This window comes from Lissotriton vulgaris, chromosome 11 (genome assembly GCF_964263255.1).
Source record: "Lissotriton vulgaris chromosome 11, aLisVul1.2, whole genome shotgun sequence".
NCBI lineage: Eukaryota > Metazoa > Chordata > Amphibia > Caudata > Salamandridae > Lissotriton > Lissotriton vulgaris.
Window position 1 is genome coordinate 707378514 of NC_141699.1, and position 17569 is coordinate 707396082.

A 17569-nucleotide genomic window follows, 5' to 3' on the forward strand; every position below is an offset into this window, starting at 1 on the left:
TGGACCCTCCATCTTGCGGCTGCAACTGACACTCGGATTGATCCTCACTGTTGGTCAGCACCTTCCTTCCAACACCACCTGAGCACCTGGCTGAATGATGGCAAGAGTTTCCTGCTCTGTAAATATGTAATTTTTTTTATTTTTTTTTATAACAAACTTTATTGAGCCTTTATTCAGGGTGCATGACATCATGGCAAATGGTCTTAGCGGTTTACATTTGTCATTGTGGTGCAACATAACCCATTATTCACCATGGGTGAGTATACAGACTTCAAACCTTGTACCCATCAGTTCCATGACATAAAATGTACAATGCAATAAACACGGTTTGCAGTTTCATTCATGTTAATCCCTGATGTCACTAATGTGTCGTGACATGAATTTGTATTTTTCATCCCCAAAACTAAACAAATTACCCCCACCCTCTCCCTCCCCCTTCCTGGTCTTTCTGTGCATTGTCACCTAGGTAGTCTCCTAGTCGTTCACTATCAGGAGTGTGAACCTATATCTTCGGTGTACCAGGGCCTTTCCACCTAGTCTATTCTGTTTGTCCCTGTTGGTGTGGTGAGTGCCGCAGCGGATCAGGGTAGTGAATCCAGTAATGGAAATGGGATATCTAATTGTGCGAAGTCTTCTAACATAACGTCCCAATCCATGGAAATAGGACATTTTCGCAACCCCATTGCCTCCTCCCATCTAAGTGCAGCGCTTTCCGCGTTACCCCATCTGATTACTTCCTCTTTCCATGCATGTAGTAGGGGGCTCCTCAGGGATTTCCATCTCATTGTAATTGCTCTGATTGCTAGTGTAAGCGCTAAATACAGAAATCTCAAATCTCAAGTGCACCTTCTGGTCTTTGGTACGCCGGCCCAATAGGCCCTCCAATATGTTATCTGTCATTGGAAGGTGTGTGATTTCTCCCATCATATTGCGAATGTGCCCCCAGTAATCTTTGAGGCGCGGGAAAGCCCATAACATATGTACGAAACCAGCCTCCTCCTCCCTACATCTTGGACAATGATTCTGGGCTTCTGGAAACATGCAATGTATCTGTTTCAGGGTTGTATACACTATATGGAGTACCATGTATTGTATAAACTTGAGTTTTGCATTACAGGAGACCCGCTTAGGGTGTTCTAAAATACCCTCCCATGCTTTATCGATGATTACCATATCTGTTGCTTCTGCCCATTTCCCACGGAGGTCCGTTAGACAAAGAGAGGCCTGCGTTCGGATGCCGGTATATAGCCAGCTAACTAAGTGTCCACCCCTCCCCATGTAATAAAGTAGATGTACCATGTCATGCTTTGTAGGCTCCCTACACTGGGGTGCCCAAGTAGTGTTAATGTAATGTACTATCATTGCATGCAGTAGGTAAAGGCGATCAGAAGCCCCACTGGTCCTTACAAATGTACCACTGTAAATATGTAATATATAATTGTCCAAGCCTAATCGCTGTTAAAATGTAATCCTGAGTGAATTTGCAATTTGTATATATATATATTCCACTCCACTGTCACAAAAGACCGGACCAGAACTCAGGTTAGATCAAACCTTCCTCAGGTTTATTGCGCAAAGTAACAAAAAGACACGTTTCAGCCTTAGCCTTCGTCAGTGTCAGCTGGCGTCGGCGAGGCGGAAGTAAATATCGGCATTTGATACATAAACATAAACAAAGTACTCATAATCCCGTTTTGGTCACCATCTTGGAGTGGCTAAACAAAAGAAGTATATACAAAACATTCTTATTCACAGAGAACTGCTTACAAAGTTCATTTCCTACACCTCATGATTGCGCGGAGGTAATTTAGAAAAACCACATTACGTTTTCCCATAATTATTAAACCCTGTATGGGTATAGTTGAAAAAAAGGATACGTAACCGCTATGAATTACGTCAACATTATATCTTCGTTGTCAAATTCCCAAATGTGTAGGTAGAAATTCAATTAGCCACTCATTTTAGCCTTATTCAAAGTAATCGCTGCATGATCGCATTAAACATAATTACATTGATTCATGATTACATATATAACTCTAACCACTAGTATATGTAGTAGATCATTGAACTTACTACCACTCCTGTGTGATTTTATAGTTTATCTGTTTGTAACTCTTCCTGGAGGGACTTTACAACTTGTATATTTGCAAAAAAGTTTTTGTTCATATCTCCTATGTAACTCTTGTAATCCAAAGTCCTTATGTAACGCAACTGGTTCTTTTGTAAAGTGCTCTGACACCTTTGGGTAATGGGAAGGAAGAGATACAAACGCAAAAACTCAAAATCACATAGGAATGGTAGTAAGTACAAAGATCTACTACATATACTAATGGTTAGAGTTCTATATACAAATAGTAAATTCGCTCAGGATTACATTTTAACAGCGATTGGGCTTGGACAATTATCTCTTACATATTTACATATATATTTATGAGTTACAGAAGCATGGCTCAGGCAAGGGAAGAGAAATTCAGGGGAGGAAGGAAAGGAATAGGGGAGGTAGAAAGAGAGTGAGGGAGGGAAGAGGTAAGGGAGGGGGTGATGAGTGATGGGATCAGGGGCATCAGCATTATTCACAAATGATGAATATATCCGTGGAGAGGATAGATGATCAAAAGGTAGAGACCGGCTGGACCGGAGGTACGGACCAAGGTCGCTAAAATGGCGGATGGGACAAGAGTGTCTTTAGGAGATGGTCCCTAAATGGCGGGGTGCATATGAGTCCTAGTCCAAAAGTTGCACTCAAGGGTGAAAGCGGTGGGCGCCATGTTTAAGAATTCTCTCCGCTCTCCTGGCTTCCCATGGGTATTGCTGGTAATCCTGGCTGCCCCTTCACTCACCGCCTTTGGGCTCCCACAGAACGTTGTGAAGTGCCTCCGGAACACCCCTCACCGCCAAATCGGCTCCCGAGGGCCACCTGCGGCATTGCTAATAGTCACTCTCTCAGCCCTCCACCGATCCCGCTGAAAGGACAGTCTGCCTCCAGTCGTCTCAGTTTCCCCGTGGGTTACACTGGAGGCATGCGGCAGATTACAGCTGTCATCCGGTGACCTCAAGAGCCCGCAGCGCCATCTTGAGGATACTCTGCCGCTCTCGGGTACCGTCATCCCAAGCCGGAGTTTCCCACAGACGGATGTCCAATTTCGTCCCAATCGGCTGTTCAAGGTGTCAGGACTAGACTGCGACTCACAGCAGTCACTTATTGTCGTTGTTGTAACATTTTATCAGTTTATAAAGTGCCCACAATAGACCAAAATGTCTCCAAAGTCTAGATGTTCAAACAGTATATGTTATGGCTCAGTGAAGACCCTTCCAATCCCACCCTTCCCACTTTACACCTCTTACTCACCTGAGGCGCTTGGATGGAAGAGTGTTTTCTCGTCTTGCTTTAAAAAATCAGGAATTCTTATTTCAGACTACTTTTTTGCATTCTGCTTTTAGATCAGCAGAAGCACTATCTTAAGTCCACACTGAAGTTACTCTGCCTACCATCTCGACTTTTCCAACTCAGTGGACATCACATGCTGCCATTCCATGTCATATTCATCCTGAGGTCAGCAAGTGCTCACAGAAGCTGTTGGTGCGTTTTGAATTCACCAAATGACCATCAGGTATGCTGAGAAGCATCTCAAAGAAGAGCTGCAAGTATGCAGGTGTGTCTGAAAATTTCTTAGGTGTCACAAACCTGAGATCCTGCAAGGTTTATAGGTTTACACCACACACATTTCATTCCTAGAGCAAATGTAGCACTTTCCTTCCCCATAATGTTGTCCAGAAAAGAGTTACTAGAGGTGGAGCTCTCAGACAGTGACCCAAAGTAGCAGACATCTTTTACAACAGTATTCATCCTGTTGCAGCAAAGAGTTTAAGTGGACTGTTTGATTTCTTTAGCCATTCAAAGCAAGGTGCAGTATATTTGTCCGCAAAAGCAATAACCGATTCAGGTAAAAGAGAGAGTTAGTATGTTTAGAATGGGAACTAAACTGCACAATGTAAACCTGATTAATACTTTTGGAAAATCGGGAAGTCCAGCAGTAATTGCAAAGAGACGTTGCAAATAATTTCAAGGAGATGGTAATGGAGTATTAAATGAAACCACTATACATAGGGACATAAGAACCATTGGAAAGTGTGGATTAGGGCGTTCTCTGCATCAGAAATATCCACCCTGCTCTCTATGGAGGTGTGAACACACACCTTCACAGAAGGTTCTTTCACTAGTCCATTCCAATAGACATCGCCTCACTGGTCTACAGCATTACCCATTTCAAAACAGAACTAACTTTATTGCATCTTTATAGCACAGTAGGATCCAGTGTGGATATCAGTATTTACTAGGTTAATACTTTTACAATACAAATCACAGAATGAAGGTTACATAATCTACATCGCAGAAACCTCTGTTGTAGTGACCGTTCAAGTCCCCTCGCTCTGAGCGCCTCATCTTAGTGCTTCAAACTGCGCTCAAAAGTACAGGAAGATCATTTTTCATAGAAACTGAAGAAAGCATAAGTAGTAAAGTACACCTACTGTGCATTTCTTTTACTGTTGGTGAGTCTAGGTTGTGCCATCATCAAAATCTAACACTGCATGAGGCAAAATCAGCATTTTAAGTGGTGACTGAATGATATATGAAGTGTGGATTAAATCCTCCACTCATTGCTCCTCTAACATCTTTGATAATTTCTTAGGTTTGCTTGATGTGGTGCATAGGGTGCAGTAAATCCTATTATGTATAGATTTCTAAGGGGTTTTCCCGCCCAGACGTAGGAAATAAGCTTGTTTAGCTTCCAATTAAGCTCTATGCAAACCCTGTGGGGATGGCCCGGATTCTCCCTATCTTTAATATACCACTATTTTAGATGTGATCATAACAAAGTGGCTTCTTCCTCACGTACAGAATAACACAGTTTATCCCCCCCACCTTAACTCACATAAACCAGACTGTCACCACCTTTTTCCGTGGCTGATCCTGTCAGTCAGTGTAGCCCCCTGTACCTATGAACTTGCGTCAGTCATTTTAAGTGCTTGATTTGTAAAAGAATGAATGACAGTGCCCAAAGTTCTGCTTAGAAGTCCACGGCCAGTGCAATTGAATGTTGGCATGCCCAATACCAAGGCTGCGTAGTCATGAATCCACCTCATGCCTCTTTAATCCACTACCAGACACTCCTGTTCCCTTCATATACTTTTACAGGTTCCTGCTTTCTCCAGTTATGATGGTTTTTAACTCTTTCTCTGTCTTTCAACTTTTTTTGTTTTTTCTTCTCTTGCTCTCGTAAATGCAGGATGCAAATAAATAGTACCAGTGCCAATACATTAGAGCTGTGACTAGGGGAGAGGAGTTGGCCTAACGGCTAGGGTGGTCGTCCTCGAATTTGGGGAACTGGGTTCAAGTCTCAGCACCGATGCTGAACATCCTGTGATTCTGGGCAAATCACTTAATCTCCCCCTGCCTAACAAAAAATGAATGTGTTCTCATGTAACGCAATTGGTACTATGTAAAGCACCCTGATACCTGATTCGGGTCAAGTTTGCGCTATATAAAACTCCGTAAAATAAAAATTAAATAAAAAAAACACCACCGGTAACCACTGGCTCAAATAAAGCATTGGTCATAGCGCATTTTAGTGCTTCAGCCTCCAACATTGAAAGCATTGGCACCACCATAATACCTTTTTTGCATCTGTACAAACTCCTCCCTACATAACACTTATGACACAAACCTTACTAATTTATTAAAGTCCTTAAACAGTTATGCTATGAAGACTGCGAGTTTATGAGTTTCAACGAAAATTGTTCTATTCCTATGAAATGTACCAAATGTTCCTTATTCTCTAACTCTCTTGCCTTCATTATGAAATCCATCAGTGCTTTCTTGTGAGACGCAGCCTTCTAAGGAGTCCATCTCATTAAACCAAACATGCACTTCTAGTTTAAGGTGGAACATTTCTCTTCTAGAATTTCCAAAACCCTCTTCAATATCTCAGCAGAATCTTCCAAGTCATGCATACACAATTACGTTTAAAAAAAAGAACTGTCTCATTTTAATCTGGTGAATATCTCTACCTCAATGAAACCCCCCGAAGTTGAATTTTTATTGATTAGTAATACCATCTCTTAGCTATTTGTGCCTAACACCATGCATCAATCCCTCTGTTGAGACAATCCTAAAATCAAATCCTCTTTCTTAGACATATACACTCTTCCTTTTGAGCTCACGTACCTTAATTTTTATGCTGGAAATGTTTCCCAACTGCGCCTCTTCAAATTCCAGAATTCTCTTAAAATCACGCTGTCTCAAGAAGCATCTTACTTAACGTTTCCTAAAACATGGCAGGTATCATATTAGAATAGATTAAGCCAGGCATGTCTTCCCCTTCTACATACACTAAAGTGCCATGAGTTATTCAATTTCTGCCTCCTAATCTCTCACAGACAATACTATTTTTCCTCTTTTTACCATTTTGACACACACACCTCCCACATTATGTACCATTTGATACTACTACCTTTGTGTCCATTCTAATAAGAACTCAGTAAATGCCCTTTGCGACCACATAGCGTATACTTCACATGCCACCCTAGAAACATTCTGTCACTCACAATACAATGTGGACATGCACAGTAAATAAAACAGTTTTGGGCTCCCGACTGATTTTCCTTTTTCACCTTCTTCTCCGCAGCATCAACAATTGATTTTATCTTTCATCACTTGTACATTCCCTTCACCTTCCTTCTCATGCGTATCTAGCATTTCCACCTATGGGCGTTTCTGTTCTTTTAGTCATATCAAACATGTTGTCAGATTTGAAGTCTCATTTGTTTCATACTTATACATTACCACTTTTACACCACAACATGAGTTGAATCTTAATATACCCATCATACTTATTTTTAAAATGCACATATATGTCCTTGATTAGGCAGTGGAGACGCAAAATCCCCAACCGATTGTCCTCGTACATCTCCAAATGGTAACGCTCCACCATTACTTTACTCTTTGACATATATTGTTTGTTCAAATGTCTCAAATATGCCCGAGATTCATTCAAAATCTTCCACTCAATATACCTAGACAGTTCATCAACAGATTTGTCGTCCATTTTATGAAAAATGCAGGTCGCAGATTTATAAATGCTTAAATCTTTTTTGATCATATTCCATTTCAAAACAGTTTTGCATAGGCCCATGATGAAAAATCCACACATGTTGGCATTTCTGACCTTCATAACACCAGCTCTTCACTATAATATCCACACAGATGCACTCAATACCAGTGTGTGATTACACATTTGAGTCCCAGTTAGGACATCTAGCCTTTTAATCTGTTGGGAACCCACTGATGCATTTAAAGAAGCACAGATTCAGAGTATGATCAACTTTACAGGTATTTTATTATGTATGGGTCACACAGCACAGTTGAGCTGCATACCACAGTGTGGACAGGAAATATACTGTCTGCTTGCTTCCTGCACTATAAACCCCTTCAACCGCACCATCCCAACTTTTAGACGGGCTTCCACATTGCAGACTGGGTCTGATGTTCACCTGACGTTGGTTGTCCAGGAAAACATGGAAAACATGTGCATTCTCTTTCTTGAGCCTATAACTTTGAAAGCCATTGACCCATAGGGCCCAAAGTTGGCTGAAACATGTTGACCTGGTTCTTCCAGAGATAGATGTGAGACACCTAATACCTCTTTTTTCACATCTCACATTTTTTAAATCATACAACTAACTTTGATCATCTTAATAAAATGTGTCCTTTCAAAAGGTAAGAGGTATTTTTTAATTTTTTTTCCTCACATGGTGGATCCCATATGGGCTCAGATTCAAGGGACAATGCCTCCTGGTGGAGGAAAAGACCCAATGATGTAAAAATCAGCGGTTAAGTACGCGAACCGGAGACATGCCTTTGGTGGAAAAACACTGTTGAGGGTGTTAGCAACAATTTTGGTGTTCCCCTCACCCCTCCTGTCTCAACACAACCCTTCCACTCCTTTTGATTTTACATGTACCTCATTATGACCTTGTACCAGAATGTATATGGGCACAACATCTAGGAAAGTGAAAATCTGTTTATGCGTATATCGAAGCAACACCGCTGCCAACGCACTGCTATGCGTTTAACATCACATTGCATTGAAATTAACTATTCTGAGAATTAGCTTTAATGGACAGAGTTTTATTAGAAAAGACCAATCCTTGGTATATAGAATATGTACCCACCTGATGAGACTTAATTATATACCATAGACTCAGTTAAATGCCTTACAGTCATATTAAGACATCTTGAAACAACATGGACATAGATTTTGACTGTGCAATTTATATAATGTTCATACTTGTTGACTTAGGGTTTCCATTATCATTTCTATTACCATCCCCATGAGACTGTCCCACACAAATCCCCATGAGACTGTCCCACACAAATACATGACATGTCTGTTTATCATGTGTCCTCAACTAGAAGATTAGACCTTGCCCCAGAGTATGGTTATTATGTTGAGACTATGTTTGCGCTGCCACACCAATGACTAAATCAAATAATTAAAGAAGACATATGTTACCACCAATAATGAAACCACAATTGGTTTTAAAGTAATACCAACTGAGAAATAAAAAGCACTACCAAGGTATGGGGGTTATCAGAATACTATCTCACAGGCTGGCACATTATAAATTGAGTACCTGTTACATCGTTGAGAAGGGACTTCTTAATAGAGAATCTTTTTGGACATCTGCATCAATATATAGTTTGTATTATTCACCAATAGCACGTATGTGGTCTATTGCAAATCACAGGACTTCATTACCCTTGAAGCCCAGTTGAGTTAATGCGCATGCATGGACATGCACCAGCATGATAACACAGTACCAAGACATAGAAGTTATCCTGTTACTGTATCACATGACCACACATTATGAGTTGAGTACCTGTTTACACCTTCAAGAAGGGTTTTTTTCAACACAGAACCTCTATGGACATGTGTAGCAATACAAATTTTGTACTTTTTAAGTTCAGAAAATTTTTATTGATAGAAATAAAGATGTCAATACACAGTTCACAATATTAAACTCATGTCATTACAATAGAATTTGCTACAGTAAAATTTTATGAATTGGACTCATGAATTAAAATAAAAGGATAAAAATGGATCATGGAGAGCATTGGAATATCAAATATTCAAGGAACATTTGGGGGATTCAAGGGGTTTTAGAACTTCTTGGTGAGATGGTTGTAGCTGGGAACATCGTCTGGCATTTGTGTCAAGGTATATTGTAACGGGTGACCACAAATCCAGACGTTTTGGTGCCATATGTATAGGATACACAAAGGCGGTGTCTAACCTGTGATTATGGCAAACAGCATACCCCCATGCCTTATAAGAGATTTTTGTGAAGTCTTTCCAATTTACGGTGATTTTCTGAAACATGACCGCTAATAACAAATCAATAATTTGAATATTGAGGGCAACATACCCCCAACAAGATGAGACTTCCTAAGAAAACATTAGTAAAGGAAAAAGAAAGTTTAGTTCCAAAGATCTGGTTAATTTGGGACCACACTTGTTTGTAAAAATTATATACAATTGGACAGGAGAATAGCATATGAAATAAGTCAGAGTTTGGGAAGGAACATGTCCAACAAGCATCAGGTACATTCGTAAATCTTTTACTTAAAGCATTTGGTGATAATAAAAGTCTATTATAAACAAAAAACAACGTTTGCGTTATGTTAGCTGCTCTGGACGATTTACGTATCTTGGACCATAAGTTATTCCATAAAGACACTGGCCAAGATCACATAAAATCTCAATCCCATGTCTCTTTTATTTTGGATTTCTGTCTAACAATATCTTTACCTTGTAAATAACTGTATATTATGGAAGCTTTGGGTCTAGTTTTTAACAAAGTGTGAAGTTGTGAGGAAGGGCCCGAAATGTTGGAAATAATAGGTGTAACAGGTAATTGATTATTTATATCTCAATCACAGCTTTTTTAAGTACATTGTATTTATGGATAAATGAGGTATGCAAATTGAATAATTGACTAAGTGAGGAAAAAGGTAGGAAATCCGATTGTAAGAGTAGCTGGTGGATCCATATCAATCTTTTTTGTTGCCAAGTCTTCCAATAGAATGATTTATTTCGGATAAGCAGTTTTTTGTTGTGGCAAGTTGTTGAGTTGAGGAAGGAATCCATAGTACTATGAGTAGGGAGAGATACGGATTCCAAGAGTTTAGAGGTCAGCTTGATTATGGGAGTAGATAAGGCCTGTGGTTTGCGTGAGAAGGAAAGGTATTCATAAAAGGAAAAGGGGGACAAAAAACTACGCTTGTTTGTAGATCATAAAGGACAGTCTTCTGTGGGATCAAGGAACCAAAGAGAGGCTTGACGTAAGAGGAATGCTTTCTGATACGCTTGAAAATCGGAAAAGTTAACTCCACCTTCTGTTTTAGGGCAAATTCATTTAAATAGAGACATTCAGGATTTCTTATTATTCCATAGGAAGGAAGGATGGAATTAATCTTCTTAAAAAATTTAGAAGGTATAGGGACCGGGATATTAGAAATGGTATATAGAATTGTAGGTGACAGCATCATCTTTATATTGTCTAAACAGCCCCACCAGGATAAATAGAGGGGGTGCCATTTAGTGGTTAGGTCTGATAACTTTTGAGTGCATTTATTCATGCATAGTGCTACTGTGTCAGAAATTAAAGGAGTAACATGTAATCCTAGATATTTAATATGGATAGTTTGTACTTTTCATCTCTTGCAAAGGTGCAGTTTAGCATATTTCACTGGGTCTTAATTTCTCACGAATTCCCGCTGGCGTGATGCACATGCATGAACATGCAATAGGTTCATCACATGCATTATTATTCCCTGCTCTTTCCTGACCAAAGGGTTAAATTTACCAGCTTTTCCATTCCCCTTTATCGTTGGTGAGGTGACGGGCCCAAGTAGGTGCTACAGGTGACATGACACCCTTGATGAAGTAAGTAGAATGATGAAAGGTACGAGTACCAGCTAACTGTTTAGCATTCCTCCTTACCCTTTTCTCCACTACATGTCTCCTGATATAATCAATACATTGTTTGACTACAGGGGCATGCCCCCCAACCTTCCCATGTAGCATATTATCCTGAAAACCCAGGGTAGGTTACTTGTTTGTGATTTTTTTTATGTGCATGACACTGCATTCTCTTTTTTTATTTTTTTTATTTTTTATTAGAACCAGCAGTAAGCAGAGGATAATATACATTCAGTAAGATACAACCATTATTTACAATTTAAATTCAGAAGAAAAGAACAACTAACAAAGAGTACATATAAAACTTCACATTTCCATTAACCAATTCCACTAGGACAGAGCCCTTCTTTCCATATTGATATAGGGTGCCACAGTTCTTTACCACGTAATTTTGTTTTGATTCCTCTGGTCGCATATATTGCAGATTCAAAATAAAAAACTGCGAGAAAACGAGCTAGCCACATTTGGAAGGTAGGGGGAAGAGTATCCTTCCAGCGTGCAGACAAGATTAATCTCAATACAGCTGTACCTATAAATAAAAGTTTTTGTTCAGATTTACTTAATTTTAACGAGCTGTCATATCCCAACACATACAAAGTGTCAGACTCTGGAAGTTTGTGATGAAAGACTTTCTCCCAAAATGTGGAAATCATATTTTTTAATAGACGTAGCTCAGGGCAACCGCTAAACAGGTGAATTAACGTCGCTGGACCTTGTGAACAACGTGGGCATAAGTCGTTTTCCCTTTTCCCCCATGACACTGCATTCTCAATGTTTCACAGATCAGTGATTACACAGAACAAGAAAACACATATTCGTATTTGATTGTGTGCTACATCTGTGAAGTTTTTGTGTTTGGTTTCTACCACAAATATTCAGACAGTTTTACTTAAAGGTGATGTTTTCCTCACTGATTTGGGTGATTACGGAAGTACACCACTGAAGTGCATACGAAGCTTGAAACAGACACAAGTCCATTTGTGTTTATCTCTAGCAGGACCCAGGATGAAAAGGCCATGGGGAAAGGGCGACTCTGCCCTTTACATGCTGTTTATGTCATATTTATGTATTTTTATTGACTGAATAGTGTTGGGTTAAGTGACATCTCTAAATTAAATATTACTGTTCATTCAGTCCTGATGAAAGCCCAGGACACTAGGGCAATTATACTTTAGGGCTAAAACATGCCAACTTATATGAAAGGTGTAGAATCTTTATCTTAATAAACACCCCCTTTCCATTATTTTTTAATCATACCAGGGATACCATGAATAAAGGGATACCTATGTTTCTGGGGTATTTTTACTCTACGACACCCGTCAGGAGAATATCAAAAGTGTTACCTGGAATATGGTTGCGCCCATCCTGGTTTTTAGAGACTAGGATGAGACCCAAAGATGATGCATGACACCAATAGGGTGTATGAGGGTCTACCAAACAAATAAGAGATTAAGTTGATTTGTAAGTGTCAAGTCGTATACCTGTACATTAGGACACCTTTTGATGGGACATGTAGTGACGGGAGGACATATCCTAGTTTATCCTTTCATTGCCTTCTTAGCAAGCCTGCTGGTCTGTCGTTGCTACCATGTGCTATGGATACACGATCGAGCCCACTCAGATACAGAGAGCAGCTTGATGAGGACTGGAGAGTGAAGCATGTCACTAAGAATATTAGTGGGTGATATTGTTTTTAGGAAACAACAAGGATCGTGCCACTAGGACAGATTGGAAGACAACCTATATTGATCAAAGTATGTTCCCTCTCCTATTTGATGATTTGAGTATATAATGCTGGTAAAGGTATGAACTCACTAAAAACCCTTGAACTCCCCCTCTTGATTGTTGATAATATTGAAATGTGATAGGTTGATGTCTGTATTTGCTTGTTCTCACTTTCTTAAAATGGGTCTAGTCACATTGGAAATTAGAGGGGGGACTAAAGAGGTGTATAAAGATGTGAAACTATAAAATGTCCATGGCAGTTTCTTCACTGCTGCACCTATATGTTGATTTCTGAATAAATTAACAACAAAATGTATTTTAAAAAAAGATTACATTTTCTTCAGTCTAGAACAGCCAAACTGGGAAAAAGAGGTCACATGTGGGTAACACCACAGAGCACAGAAAGACCAAAAATGAGATGGGACATTTTATTTTGTGACAGCTGACGCTTTCCAGTTGAATTGCATTGCAATTTTTTAGAAACTATATTACAGTAGTGACATCTGCCTCTTTTAAAACAATCTGGGCTAATATTTCAAATGTTTAATTGGCAGTCAAAGAGATACATGCAATACCTACACCGGAGGACCCTGTGTCAATCTGCATGTTTAATCAACTACCAGCATTTATCAAACATACACTAGACTATTTGAATTCACACATGTGTACTCAGTGTAAAAATCTGAATAATGATTGGAATAGTTCTTTTCTTTAAAACATACCTTAAAGAATAGCATTTTACTTCTTCTAGTAATTTGGATTCTGTTCTTAAAGAAGACAAAGAGAAACTGAGGGCAGTGCAGAAATATCAACCAAGGTTTACAGAGGACCAGAAAAAGGAACTTCTTGAGGTCCATCCATGGATCAAGAAGGGTGGGCTTCCAGAAGCCATCAATATCAAGGTAACACATTTGATTATGATTCAGTGAGTACTTAGAGGCTCATTCCATGAGTTTATCACATAATGCCATGCCTTTTGAAAATGTTTTACAGAACAGTGAGTTTGGCTACTTTTGAATTGGTAAATGGACCCAAAGCGAGTAAAAGAGTATTAGAATTAAGGAAGAGATTTCTACATTTAGATAGTATTACATACTTGCAGACTTTGCTTGCCTCAAAATAGATTGTTTATCTGAATCTAATATTGTTGTCTATGTACCTAGTGTCTCCTCTTCACATCCCATTGCAATGACATAACTTTAACCCAGATAGAGTGATCATGATGGGGAACATCTAATCTCCCATAGATCTGTGCAAATTAGTAGTCATCACAAATTCTACTTCTGCTACTGTTGAAAGACAATGAACAAAAGTACCTATGCCATTTTGTTTTGCAAGTTACTACTTCAGATATGACACCACCATTTGAGTCTAAATGAGAGCTAACTTTTTCAGAACCTCAGAGGGGCCTGATTCACAAAAATAATCTGAGACATAATCCTAACTTTATGACTTTTGGTAATCAAAAAAGGCATTTAGGAATAGCAAAGTTAGGATTCCTAACGTTATTACTGCTAAACTGAGAAAAATCCTAACTTTATGACTTTTGGTATTCATAAAAGGCATTTAGGAGTAGTAAAGTTAGGAATCCTAAAATTAACTTTCCGTCCTGTTTAATCTGTGATTTTTTATTATTAATAAATCAATTTGTATATTTTTACAAACTTTTTTGTACTGTTTATCTGCTGATTATGTATGGTTCAATCTTCCCTAGTATGGATGAGTGAGTAAGAAAGGTGAGAAATTAGGCTTGAATGTAGTGTATGGATTGAGTGATGTTTGGATAAAACAGCTTTGTCCAAAGGATTTTGTTCTTAACTCAGTTTTTTTCATGACCTCCTCTACCAGTTATCACAAGTTCCTAATTTTCCTTTTTGTAAAAATTGCATTCTATCCCATTGATTACATTTCATCCATGCCGTTACGGAGAGTACGCCCGAACCTGAGAGTACTCCCCAGGTGCGGACGTAAAGATATGACTCGTAAATGACCTCTATGAAGCCCAAAAGTCGTAAATGACTTCTGTGAATACCAAAAGTAAAGTTTTGACTTTTGTCTCAAATTAACTTTGTGAATCGGCTCCAAAGATTTCTTGAAACCTCTGAGGACATATGTCAGGGTATTATGAAGATATCGGACAGTGGATTTAGAAAAGTTAAAAATAATACCCTGAAAATAATTCATGTCATGGAGGCCTAAAGTCGTGTAAATGGAGAAAACAAGGTTGATTTGAATTCAACAACATACTCAACAAACATTGACCCTTACTAAGGAGTGACCCCTGCCTTACAACAGTTATTGCACTTTTAGAAAATCCCTCAATTTTAAAGATAAACTGTTCTCCAGCTTTTTTATAGAGAAGAAAAGTGAGGGAATATGGTTAAAAAAAAAGGGCCTTCAAAAAATATGGTGGGTGTAATATCTATTCTTACGCTACGGCTAAATGTAAGAATACTCAAAGCACAGAACACTTTGAACTCAGATCTGTGATTATTTTGCAGGACACAATATGCAATCTATATACTTCAGTTTGTAAAAGGGTGCAAAGACAACCAGTAACCAAAGACCCTTTTGTGTTGCCCGGCGGTAGTCGCCTCTATGACCCACCAATATTAATCAATGAAGAAGCAGGCGCTGGAGACTGAAAGGCAGGAAACGAGGGTTTATTCTCTCCGGAGGAGAACACATCAATTCGGACAGCAAGTATCGTCACGAGGTGCTCTAACTGCATCTCTGAGGCCTGGCCTTTTATATACAGTTTTATGATCTTTATTGCACGTAACACATTCTTACAACACTTTGATATGTGAAAAGACATCCTCGGAATCTCCCCTTCAAGCCCGTTCCCACATACATTTACAGTTGAATTCCCCACCCCGGTCACAACAGGTGATGATTATCGCGCAGCTGGACATTCTGCCGATTCACGGAATGTGTGGAGTTTGATCGGATCTCACAGAGTGGGGAGCTTTGATCGGCTCGAGGGTCTTTTGATGGGGAGGGGAGGCTTCCTACTGTACGGGGTAATAAACAGTATCCGCAGGGCCAGGTGGTGGCTTGGGAACAAGGAAGACAGACGGGCACACAGGAAAAGGGGGTTTGTATCAAAGGGCCCGAGACCATGAAAGGGATGAAGGGAGGTGTCGCGCTGGGAACAGGATGGGACTCTGAGGCAGATCTGCGCTGAAGAGGGGTTTATGACCCAAGGAGAGCGAGGGGGTTGTCAGCGTGCGGGGGATGCCTGTGAGGTTAAGAGAGAGTGAGACGCGCTGGCTATCAGCGAGGGACAGGGAGGTCGTGGTGCTTAAAATGGCTGCCGCTTATGCGCAGGGTATGTGAGGGCGGGGGTGACTAGTACATGGGGGCGCTGGCGAGGGTGAGGAACCGGGTTGGGGTCAGGGACGTGCAGAGAGCGGTTCTGATCAAAAACAGCTAAAATGGTGGGAGCGTAAACATAAAGTGTGGCGTCGGAAAAAGGCAAGATGGCGCGGATAATGTTCACCAAACCGCATTCATTTTCCACAGTCCTCCCTTTAACATTTCTAAGACATCTTGCTGGCCTATTTCCTATCTATGTCTACTGCGGTGGTCATAAGTAAGGAAGTAAAAACCCAGGTGAAGGAACTGTACATAAACATCACATTATAAACATCACATTTGAAAATATTGCCATCTAGTAGGCGGGTTCATCGTTAAGCTTGTGGCAGGGAAGTCATAGTAGTGAAATATCGGACTAAAATTATGCGGCGAGGGCGTTGGGTACAGATCATAGATGCGTATAATCATTCGAAATAGGAACTGGTAAGTTATCATATAAGTAAGTCCTTTTTGTACTCGGTGGGAGCATAGTCAAATTCAATGGTGGTTGGGAGAGAAATGAGATATAATAAAAATAATAATCAGAGTTCGCAGTGTCTTATGGTCATGGACCAGCATTAGTGAGTTCTCAGCATTCTTTGTCGTCTTCTGTTGGCACTGTTAAGTACCTGTATTACAATTCGTTCTGTCAACAGGAATGTTCATATGGATTGAGTCGTTGGAGGTCTGCGGGCAGGAGTATATCTTTGTTTTGTTTCGCCAGACCTCATGGGAGAAATGCGTTATGGTTTCAGAGCACGTACATTTTCTTCCATAACTCAGAGCATTGTTATTAGGAGGCAGAAAAGGATTGCGATGAAAAGTGCAATTGCCTTTGAGTTGTGGAGTCTGGTAGTTTCTTGGGTCTCTGTGGTGGGTATTTCCTGTTGCTTCCATCATCTTCGAGGCGCTCAGCAGCGGGTAGAACCACATACTTCGTTCATCTTCTCTTTGGAGTGACCCTTGATGGAGTTTAGGTCATCGTTCTGAGATTAACATAGTTCGTGGTCTACTTAGTCGGAGCTCCCTCCCTTTAGACGCAGGAAGTACCCTTCTCTGGATGGTTCAGTAGGATTTAGAGGATTTTGAAAGTTCAGGTGGAAGGGGGTGTGTGTGAGTAGTCCTTATGGTAGGTCGGAGGAGGAGGGGATGGAGCAGGGCCAAGTCGGGAACAGATCAGGGGGACGGAGAATTTTGACAGGCGGGTCCATAACCACGTTCAGAGAGCGGGGACTTTTCGGCACACGTCGATCATAGAGCAGGGGTCTCAGGTCAGCCCTTTCCTTTAGTTTTGCCGGGAACAGTGCCTCGTCCCGTGACTCCTTACTGTTGTGGTCTCGCCTTGGCCTCCGTCGCTGAGGTTCCACGATCTGCAGTCGGCCGCATGCTCCCACATCCGGTCTCTTTCTCCTCCGACAGTGGTACCCTTAAATGAGTTTGAAAAG

At 40.3% G+C, this 17569-nt stretch overlaps 1 protein-coding gene across 1 annotated transcript in view; it reads left to right on the forward strand.

Annotated features, from left to right (window-relative positions):
• The window catches only part of LOC147683354 (period circadian protein homolog 2-like), a 333862-nt gene that overhangs the window by 300103 nt on the left and 16190 nt on the right, over nucleotides 1-17569 (forward strand). The window contains exon 21 of the mRNA XM_086943782.1: nucleotides 13519-13669. Within this exon, the coding sequence (XP_086799908.1) occupies nucleotides 13519-13669 (151 nt within the window). The remainder of the gene's footprint in view (nucleotides 1-13518; nucleotides 13670-17569) is intronic.